This window comes from Monodelphis domestica, chromosome 1 (genome assembly GCF_027887165.1).
Source record: "Monodelphis domestica isolate mMonDom1 chromosome 1, mMonDom1.pri, whole genome shotgun sequence".
NCBI lineage: Eukaryota > Metazoa > Chordata > Mammalia > Didelphimorphia > Didelphidae > Monodelphis > Monodelphis domestica.
The window spans coordinates 625632347-625644006 of NC_077227.1; the positions used below are offsets into that span (position 1 = coordinate 625632347).

Genomic DNA, 11660 nt, shown 5'->3' on the forward strand with positions numbered 1-11660 from the left:
AATTTTTCGCATCCATTAGGCTTCTGAGATCCTTGGATCCTGAGATTACATTTCCTATTTATCCCCTGAAGTGCCAAGTAAAGTTGATCATTCAAGTAAGTCTAAATCCATCCGAATATACTATCTTCTCACCCACATCAGTCCATCTCGTCCATAAGGATATCAAAAAGCTTTGTCAAAAGTTTTGCTAAAATCTAGGATGACTGGATTTCTCTGCTCTATAGTCTACCAAGCATTTCAGGATTGAAAATGATGTTAATCCGCCACGGCTGCAAGATGAAACTGATCGACATGAAGCCATGTTGGCATTTCGAGATCACGATTTCCTTTTCTATATACCCATTTTAAACATTGAGGTTAGGGTAAAGAAACCTGAAGCCTAGAACAGTCATCTTAGGAAGGTTTTTTAATCACAGATGCTCAAAAGCAGGAGCTCTCACATACCATCTAGACCATGTAGACCATCCATGGATAAAAGAAGCCTTGAAACAAATGTAACCCACTCTTTCATGAAGAGCTGTCGTGAGAGGAGGACACAGAATAAATCTCTTGGGATCCATCAAAGAGCTAGGATAAATTCTCAAGATACTCGAGCCCAGTGCAATGCTTCTTCCTTTTTCTACCCATCCTGTCCATTTGACACACAGAAAGCAGAGAATTGGACTTAAATAACTTGTCAAAAGTCATGAAGTTGTGAAAACCCTTGAAATCTCATATTCTGGGATGATTCCTTACCATTCTTCTGCTTCCGGATCTGGTGGCCAAAAAAGCTAGTTATTTCATTCTCTGAGGTCTATTTTCTTCCATTATGACATAGTTTGAGAAAACACTGCCTTTGGAGTCACAGGGTCCAAGTTTCAAACTTAGGTGTTTATTAACTTTGTAACCTTAGGTAAGTCATTTCATTTCATCGTACCCACTATCCTCATCTATAAAATAATGGCTTGCCCTAGATGATCTTTTGTGGACAGTTAGGTGGTGCAAAGAATAAAGCACTGGGTCTGGAGGTAGGAAGACCTAAATTTAAATCCAGCCTCAAACACTAGCCGAGTGATCCCTGTGGGACTCACTTTACTTTGTTTGCCTCAGTTTTCTCATTTGTAAAATAAACTGGAAAAGAAAATGGCAATCCATTCTATTATCTTTACCAAGAAAACCTCAAAAGAGCTGGATATGATTGAAAAACAACTAACCAACCAAGGATGATCTCTAAGCTACCTTTTGGCACCCAATCTTCTTTCCCCATTAAAAATAGCCTCTTCTCTATTATCTTACCTATCATTCTCCTCTGAGAAATGTGTAATAAACACAACAATCATTTATTGGGGAAGGAGCCGAGGTACAATCAGTCAAACAATGGGCATCTCATGAGCATGTACTGTATGCCCAGCACAACTGGTCACTGGAGAAATAGACAACAATTAGTCTCCATTCTCAAGAACCTCATATCTTATTAGTAGAAGGAATGATGACTTCCTTCAATTCTCTCACTTTACTTTGCTTCTACAAGAAGTCTTTCCTAATCCTCCTTAATCTTTATGAGTGCCTTTCCCAGATTTAGATCTATATAGCTCTTGTTTGTACATATTTATTTGCAAATGTCATTTCCTTATAAGACTAAGAGCTCCTTATAAAGAATGACTATTTTTTTGTTTTGACTTTCTTTTATCACAGTGCCTGGTACATTGTAGGTACTTAATAAATGACTGTTGACAACAGATGAGGAAACTGAAGCTGACAGATGTTTGTTAAATGGCTTGTCCTAAGCAAGGTTTTTGGTGTTGTTTTTTTTTTAATTCTCCTTAATGACATGTTCTAAAATTTTCCTGATTGCAGCTTTTTCCCTTTATCTCCCTCCCTATCCCTGTAAAAATGGAGATTTTTAACCCTAGACTTCAATACCCAGAAGTCCTTGGTATTTCCCAGAATTCCCTATAATCTCACCTGAGTCTCCACCTGGGCGAGATCAAAATTAGTATTTAACTGGCAGTAACACCTCCCATGCTCTCTTTTCTTCCATTGCAATGATATAGAGTAAGTAAGCTTTGAATGGGCTAATCAGCCCTGGGCACATGGTTTTTTATTTTTTATCCTTGATTTCTAGTAATCCTTAATAAACTTCATAAAATATAATATTTTATTACTAGATACCAATTTAATTTTTACACCCCCAACCTTTCTACTCCCCAAATCTTGCTTTATGGCTTTCTGGCTCCTACTTAAACACAGCGTACTGTCACTGTGGAACTTAAGTTCCAGCAGAAATTTAGTCTAGTTAGACTATTTAGAGCCATAAACACAAGTAAAGGCAATGCCTAATTGACTGGTTCCCAAGATGGTCTTTGCCTAACAAGCTGCCCCTTTTCATCTTGGCAGGCATTCCCATTAGCCTAAATTTTCTCAAGTTAAATGGGATTCTTGGGCAAAGAGTGCTTTCCTAAATGGAAAAGTTGTACAGCTGTATCGAGACTAGAATAAGGAACATGTAAGAGGCAGAACAACTTGCTTTTAGGACCTACATACAATGCTTCATTATACTCATTACTTGGGTACTCATTATCTGCATTGCAGATTTATTCAGGGATATGTTGTGTGTAATTATCTCTTTTTTAGAAAATTGTCTCTTTTATGTACTCAGATGAGCAATAGATATTGAAAAGCTCTTACACTCCTACGATAGAAAAATGGTCTCGACTTTCAAAATTCCTAGTGATTCCATTCATCTGTCTTCTGTTTGTCATGGAGAACATGATTAGGCTTCTGCTTTTTCCTAAAGCCTGGAAAGAGAAATCTGCATTAAAAATAGGATAAATCATTACTGCTAGTGAGTTTTCAGTATCCTCTTTGGTCAGGTACTTCAGAGTCCAGATCCTGAAGTTTGCAAACAGGGAAGAAAAATGATAGGAATTAATTTTTTCTTGTTCCCCTTCTTTCCGGGTTAGAGACATATTCCTTAGAATTAAGTTTTAACCAATGAATATTTATTAGATGTTTCCAATACACTCACTGATCACTAAGTACTAGTAGAGATGAAAATGTTGAGCTTTTTTCCTCTATTTTATCCTCTTAAATCTTACAATCCATGAAGTGAAAGGTGCATAGATAACTGTAACACAAAATTTAATGTAACTGCAAAAAAATATATTAAAAAATGCTCAGAAAAGGAAAATGAGGTCTAACCCACTAAAGATCATGAAATCAATCGATCTAAAAGCATTTAAGCACCTAGTATGTGCCAGGAACTGTGAAAAAGTGGGGGTATAGAGACAGAAATAAAATAGCCCCTCCCTCCCTTTAAAAAGCATCTATTCTTATGAGGAAAGAAAGTTGGATGGAAGAGCTAGTGTATGAGTAAGAATTTAAGGAATGAGTATTAATAGGTACAATATTCCACTCATAATCTGCTATTGGACTGTGAGCTTCTTGACTGTCTTTTGCCTTAGCTTAACACCAATAATAATGTGTGTATGTGTGCCTATATACATATTGAATGCAGCATTATATTTTAAGTACTGAAACAGAAAATGACACACTATTTAATTCTTAATTTTTTATCTTGCTCCATTGACGTCTGTATGGATTGGCAGAAAATATGGTCCATGGGGTCATGCTGTTGCATCTCTTCTTTTTCCAGATAAAGTTATCTGATTTTGGTTTCTGTGCCCAAGTTTCCAAAGAGGTCCCAAAAAGAAAATCACTGGTTGGTACTCCCTACTGGATGGCACCAGAAGTCATATCTAGACTACCTTATGGAACAGAGGTAAGGAAAAAATCCATCCTTTCTGCAACTATGAAGTAGATGAAAATATTTGTGTATGTTATAAGGCCAGACACACACCTATATACACACATATATACAAAATAAATGCATGTGCATTACATGCACATGTTTAGACATATATATTACATGCATGTAAATTTATTGTGTGTATATTAATAGGCACATATCAATACATATATTATATGTATTATATCTGTGATGATGTCTTTAGATAGTTTAAGAGCCACAGACAGAAATATTCTCATTGGTTCCATTACTCTATAGTCACATTTCTTTTTTTTTCCTTCGAAAAAGAAATGTTATTACTGCCCAGTTTTATCATTTACTTTAGTATAATTATTAGTATAATTGATAGGACACTAAAAGTGGAGCCAGGAGGTTGTTGTTCAGTTGTTTCCATTGTGTCTGACTCTTTGTAGTGCTATTTGGAATTTTCTTGGCACAGATAATGGGGTGCTTTGTCATTTTCTTCTCCAGCTCATTTTACTTATGAGGAAACTAAAGCAAGCAGGTTAAGTGACTTTTCCTGATTCACACAGCTAGTGTGTCTGGATTTTAACTCAGGTCTTCCTGGGTTCAAATCTTTTCTCAAACATTTACTAGTTGTATGACCCTGGGAAATTCATTTAAATTCTCTGCACTTGTTTTCTCATCTTTTTGGGAAGAGGTCTGAGGGGAAACAAAACATCAGCCTCCCAACATATTTAATCTATGATCCCTGGATCATAAATGAACCTAAATTATGTTTAGCACTTTCAAATCTATTCTCCGAGGATAAAAATATTATTAATTATTCAGGTGTCCAGTTTTTTAAGGACTCTGAATGATCTACTGTTGTAATATATAAGATTCAGTATATATATATATATATATATATATGTATATATATATATTTATATTTATAAATTAATGTGGATGTGCATCCTAGCTTGCGTCACCTTGGATGATTTACTCAATTCAGCTTTTTCTTCTGGACCCTGAGCTATAAGCTGTAAGTGCGACTGTTGTCTCAGTTATGATATAATACATTCAACAGATAAGAAATGGCAGTGACTGGGAATTGATAATGTAGTTATTTCATTTCCATCATTCAGACTTTCTGTTCTTTATCCGAAAATAATTGTCATCTGCCTGTTTTTCTCCAGGTTCCCTGAAACTGGATTTATAAAGCCAGCTGCTATACCTTCTAGTTTCAAGAGACAATTTAGTCAAAAGAGTTCCTAAAAGGGCAAATTTTGCCAATATGGCTGAACTTGTGGGATTTTCTTTAAAACTTATTTTTTTATCATTAGAGTTTTTTGAAAAGTTAATTCTTAGCATTAATACAGTCAAGTAAATTTTCTTTATTATTAATAAGATCAGGGGAAGAGGGAACAATCTGTTCCTTTGGTGTCATTGATCCAATAAGGTAATCCATTCTAGTAATGTAGATTTTGGAATGCAGTACACTTTTGGAAAATTTCTTGGGGCACAGAGTGGTTAGGCAATTTACCTAGAATCCCTTAGCTAGCATATGTCAGAGATGAGCCTCAAACCCACATCTTCCTTACTCTAAAGGCTCGTTCTCTACCCTCTATAATATGCCATGTTGTCTCTCCTTTTACATTAGTGGGCCACAATTTAACCACATTCCTCTACTGCTCAGTTTTTAGGTTGTTTCTCCATCTTGGTAATTACGTATAATGATGCTATGAAAATCCTCCAATTTTGTTTGTTGATGATACTTTCAGGATCTATTCCCAATGATGTAATTTTTTTATGTTTATTATTATTATTTATTAAATTTATTTGGTTCAAAGGGCATGACTACTTTTTTTCATGGTTAATGTATACTGCCATGTTGTTTTCCAAAATAATTCTGAAACTTTGTAATTCCATCCATAATGACTGAGTGTACCTAGTACTCCACAGCCCTGCCAGTTTTGATACTCTTAATAACTTTTGCTAATTTGGTGGTTATGAGGTGGTACCTTGAAATTGTTTTTAATGTATATCTCTTTGATAGTAAGGTTGAGATTTTCCAAGGAATAAATTACAATTTCTTGTGTCCTCTTTTGAAATTATCATTTCATATCCATTTACCATTATCCATCTAAACCTAATGTCTAAAGAAAATAATTAAGTTATCAAAATATATTTTTAGAATGTAATACTATTTTCAACTTACTTTTAGACTCCTAATAGGAATGGTAGCATGTATCCTATTATATTTAACATTTAAATAAAGTATCTTAAGGACCTTTTTTAAAGTAGAGAGCTTAAAGTATGTGGTTTTATTTCTTTTTTGAAGACTTACTATTTGGATCTATTAGGGAGCTATTAGGAGTAGGTAGCTGCAAGTAGTAAAGAGATTCTTTTTTATAAACCTTTACTTTCTATCTTAAAATTTATACTCAGTATCAGTTCCAATGCAGAAGAACAGGAAGAACTAGGCAATTGGGGTTAAGTGGCTAACCCATTTGAGTCACACAGCTAGAAAGTGTCTGAGGTCAAATTTGAACCCAGGATCTCTCATCTCCAGGACTTGCACTCTATCCACTAAGCCATTGTAAATGTAAAGAGGTTCTAATGAGAACAACAAATTTTAGAGTGATAATATATGCAATTTAATTTGTAGAATATTATCAATAAGCTCTCCATCCTTACAAGACCAATTAGAGACCTCAATGAGAATTTTTTTTTCTTTTTGTTAAACTAATATCTTAAATAAAACTTCTGTCTGAGGATTTATGCTTTTAAAATCTCCTTCTTGGTTTATTACTGAGTAAAATCACTTATGAATGAGTATGAATTATTTGATTTCCATAGACACAACCATGTATTTCAAAATGACTAGTTCCCACCCAATATTAACCTCTGAGCTTTATAAAATAGGTGGATATCTGGTCCCTTGGCATTATGGTCATAGAAATGATAGATGGAGAGCCTCCTTACTTCAATGAACCTCCACTCCAAGCAATGCGTAGGATCCGTGATAACTTACCTCCAAGAGTGAAGGACTTACACAAGGTGAGAGTTTGTCTGTTTTATTAAAATTCAAAAAAAATGTAAAATGAACACTTTAGGAGCATGGCATGTAATCGTCCACTTCTCTACTTCTATTTAACTTATAACTGGCTTATTGATTAGTCCAGACTCCTACAATCTTAGCATTATGTAAAGTAAATTATCTCACAGGTAGAGGTGTGTAAAAATCAGTGGAAGGGAAGATTGGGAGGTGATGGGCAATGCTTGAACCTTACTGTCACTGGAATGGTGGCAAAGCAGAAATTATCTATCTATTCAGTTAGCTATAGAAACTATCTTACCACCCTGTAAGGAAGAAAGTAGAGAAGGGAATAAGAAAAGATGGAGGGATGGACAAAAGGGAGGGTGAATTCGGGGAGGCAGTAGTCAGAAGCAAAAACATTTGTGAACAAGGAAAGGCTGAAAGGAGAAGAGGAGAAAAAGGAAGAAAATAAGATGAAGGGAAACACAGTAAATCATAACTGTGAATGTGAATGGGATGAACTTACTCATAAAATGGAAAAAGGTAACAGTAGATTAAAAGTCAAAATCCCACAATATACTTTCTATAAGAAACACATTTAAAACAGAATAAATTATAAAGAGCTGGAGCAGAATCTAGTATTGAGGGGTAGTAAGTATGATCTCAGACAAAGAAGGGACCTTTGAGATTTTCTACCTGAAATAAGAATACGCCTTTTGATTCATTTTTGTGCTCCCATTATCACATTTCCCAAGGTTTTTTTCTCCTAAACTGATGGAAAACAGGATAAGTTATTTATTATAATAAAAAGCAATTCCCTTTTTGCTTTCTTCTTCCCATCAGTATTATTTCTCAGAATTAACTATTTGGCACAATAGCTTTCTAATGACATATTTGAGAAGCTAATTTGCAGAATTTTGACAAGCATCTATGAAAATTCAATAATAGTATGAGGAAAAGAAATATTAATCTTAGAGAGAGCAGAAAGTCCTAGGTTAGAATACTGGCTCTGGAATTCACCTTAGTCTGGTGACTTAACCCATCTCAGCCATAGTTCTTTTATTCATAAAGTGGAGATAATAATAATTTGAGTATAAGGTAGTTGTCAAGATAATCATTAGGTAATGTAGGCCACAGATTTTTTTTTTGAGATAAAAAGGACTTTGTATAAACTGGCTGCTGTCGGGAGGATGATTTATGTATCTTATTCATGATGTTTGTGTGCTATTGCAGGTTTCCTCAGTGCTCCGGGGGTTCCTAGACTTGATGTTGGTGAGGGAACCCTCCCAGAGGGGAACAGCACAAGAACTCCTCAGACATCCGTTCTTGAAACTTGCAGGCCCACCTTCTTGCATCGTGCCCCTCATGAGACAATATAGGCATCGCTGATTGGCGGAGGCCACTGGGTAGAGATCTTAAGGAGGATTTCTCACAAGTGATTTGGGAGATAGCAAACAACCTGTCCTTTCCAAATCAGTGCTGAAGAGATGATTCTGGGCATCCAACCCAAGGAGATATATTCCCTAGTGTTCAGAAGCTCAATAGCAGCCTTCCTTTATCACCTCTACTAAAACAGGCATCCATCTACTGACATCTGGTGTGGTCCTTTGGAGCACAGTGTTTGTATTCATCATTATTTTTTGAGCCCTTCAGCCAGCAAATCTGAAAGACTCTTTACAGGCATTTTTTTGAAAAGGTAATAAGGCATAGCACATGTAAAATAACCCACAGTAGTTTGATCCAAGAGGAAAAAAAAAACTACTCTCCATTTCTATTTTGGAACAATACTTTTCTGGCAAGAGAAAAAAAAAGCACCTTTTTTCTGAATTGTAGCAGTGTAATGTATTTTGCAATGAATTTGTAATTTTCTGTACTATACTTTTGATAATTTATAGTACTTTGATGTCAAGTAGCCATTGTATTAGTTGAAGTAATATGTGTAACTTAGCAGGAGTTTGAAAGAAGTCTTTACTACGTTTTTTATCCCTCTCTTTAGAATCCTGGAAGAATACCGATCATCGTCAGCTTTAGTAGACTATCCTTAATTTAATAAGTGTTTTATGTGGTAGAGAAAGGTGGGTGGGGGTGGAGATAATAGCACACTTTTTATGTTTTCCCACTGGAAAATTTAAAAAAAAATGAGACTTCTTATCCCAGTAAAAACTACTTCTTGGGAGCCAGCTCTGCATTTGGGGACATCTTCCAGGGGTTCATTCTTCCAGGCTACTAGGAGGGAATCACTTAGTTCACTGGCGCAGGAATTTACTTAGTGGTCCCACAGTACTCTGAAAAACTGAGCATGGCTTTTCCAAGTGACCAGCTTAGCTCTTCAGGAGGGTTTTCTGTACTGGGGAAAATCAGACTCATTTCCAAAATCTACGAATAACCTTAATGAGATTATTTCAAATTCAGAAAAGAAAAAGAGAAATAATTAAGGTAGAAGTTCTATGATTCTATTTTTTGTTCCTCATTTGAAAACTTTTGCTTTCACACTAACTTTATTTGTTACAGGAGAGATCTAAGGATTGATCAGTGTCTGCTAGCAATATGGCGAATCCCTCATTTCAGTCTGTTTCAATCTTGTACCACAGTATTAAGCTCTATTGTTTACATAGATGGAAGTCTTAATTGAGTCTTTACATGATGGAAGTCTGAATTGACTAAGCGTCAATTTACCACGGGGGTATTTTCCCAGTTATAATCTGACTTTTCCTGTTATCATGTTATAATGTGTTTCTGACATAGAAGAGTTGTGCTGCTGTCTAGACCTTCTTGAATGTTGATAATTGAATGACTACTACAATAAATTTTGTGTTGCTTGTTGGATTACCTTGCATGTTAACTGTAGGCCTATGTAGGTATGCCTTTAAAATTTTGGAAGTGCTACATCATCGTTATCAGTTCCTCTTAATTGTACATCAGACAGAAGCCATTCCTAACCAAACAGAACAACCAGAAGCTTTCTTAATTCCTTCAAGTACTGTTGCAAATATAAATTTAGATTTGGAAAATAATCTCTGGTTGCTCTAGGTATCATTAAGGATTTTTTATAATTAATAGGTTTCTAATTGTTTGTTATATTTAAAGAGAAAAAGAATTAAGTATAAGATGACCTGCTGCTTTTTGAATTTCCCTGAAGTATTTTTGTTTGTTTATTTTTGTTCATTTTTACAAGCAGAGGAAGCTTCTCTGTGGTAAATAGGATTAAAAAATTCATTTCATAAAAATCAGCAAAAAAATGTGTTTATGCAAACATGCACATATTTATGTAACAAGTATGTGAGATTTTAAAACCCAAAGCATAAATACTAGAAAACTACAGGCCTGGAGTTTCAAGTGAAAAATTGTCTTAATTAAACCAGGAATATAATAGATGTTTAAAATAATCTTTTTAATAACCAGAATAACTGCTAATAATCTTTGCATAAGATAGTAAATTTTGGATTCAAAACATTTTCAACAGTGTAATGAAAATTTTTCTGTAATTTTCTTATCACTAGATATTTTTTTAAAGTATTCATTGAGTTTACTGAAAGTTATTGTAGTTTAAGAGGTTTTGTGAGCACCAACTATTGGCAGAAAACTGCATTTGCAAATAAAAATAAATGTTTGCATTTTCCCCATCATGGTTTTCAAGGCTGCACTAATTTCCTAAATTAGAAGATTCTTAAAAACAAGAAAGAAATATCCCTACATGAACTCGGAGACCAAAATGAACATTCATGGGTGTCCAATGAAAGATATTACCACTTGTGGTTACCAGCTAGGAAAAGGAAAATGTGTAATTTTTATCTAAAAATAGAGATTCAGATGTCTCTGTGTCACTCAAACTACTGTGGATTCATGCATAAGGAGAATTTTCTCAAGGGAATATATTAGAAAAATCATCCTATGTAAATTAGCCAATTTGAATTGTTACATAGCTGTGTTCTTTTAAGAAAAAAATTAGATAATCCCCATCCATTAGAAAAGGGAAGACGAACTAGAAACTGCGGATTGGTGGGGTTTTTATCAATTATATGGTACATATGTGTCAATGTGCAAGATGTAGGAAGACCTGGGTTGGAATGTTGCCTCTAACATTTAACAATTATGTGACCATTGACAAGTAATAAATTCTGAGGATCAGTAAAAACAAGGGAGTTGGGCTAGATGCCTCTAAAAGATCCCTTTTAGCTCAAAATCTGCGATTAAAAACAAAATGATTTGTTATTCTGATAGATTACCCAAATGTAAACATTTTGTAAAGACTGATCCAAAGATAGAAATACCAGCCCTTCCTACCTGCAGGAATATACTTAGTTAAAGCCATAGACACGTCCCTGGTAAGAGTTACAAAACCATTATCTAAAGTTATATTCTGAGCCACATCGTGTTATGCTACTTCTATAGGGTAAAAGCTGTGCATCATTTGTGGCCATTTCCTTAGAATCAGATTTCTAAGTGTGAAGTTTAGAGATGATCCGGCCCATTCCTCTGCCTTCCGACGGGTGAAGTGTGCATTATGATGTAGCCAGAATTCCAAACGTGCAGACCCAGTTTGGAATGCCACCTTTGATATTTGCTAACTCCACGGCCGTGCGCAAGAAATTATTTTTCTAACCTTCTGTCTCCTAATTGGAAAGATGGGCAGAACGATGTCCATAAAGAGAGGCAGCTTGGTGTCGTGGTTAGAGCATTGGATTAAGAGTGAAGAAAATTGGAATTCAAATCCAATCTCATCTGCTTATAGCTGGGTAATATTGGACAAGTCACTTAACCCTTTTCTGCCTCAATTTCCTAATAGATAAAATGGGATAATAATAGCCTTTTCTTCATTCAGTTGGTAATATTAAATGCCTACTGTGTGCCAGACATACTAAGCACTAAAGATACATAGAAAGGAAAAAA

The 11660-nt window shown here is 35.1% G+C and overlaps 1 protein-coding gene across 6 annotated transcripts in view; it reads left to right on the plus strand.

The window, feature by feature from the left end:
- PAK5 (p21 (RAC1) activated kinase 5) overlaps positions 1-10393 on the plus strand; it is a 320486-nt gene extending 310093 nt beyond the window's left edge. For all 6 annotated transcript variants that reach the window (XM_007476696.3, XM_056813892.1, XM_007476699.2 and 3 more), the window contains 3 exons: positions 3635-3760; positions 6656-6790; positions 8004-10393. In XM_007476696.3, the coding sequence (XP_007476758.1) occupies positions 3635-3760; positions 6656-6790; positions 8004-8159 (417 nt within the window). In that variant the 3' untranslated portion in view covers positions 8160-10393. The remainder of the gene's footprint in view (positions 1-3634; positions 3761-6655; positions 6791-8003) is intronic.
- Positions 10394-11660: the final 1267 nt, after the last annotated feature.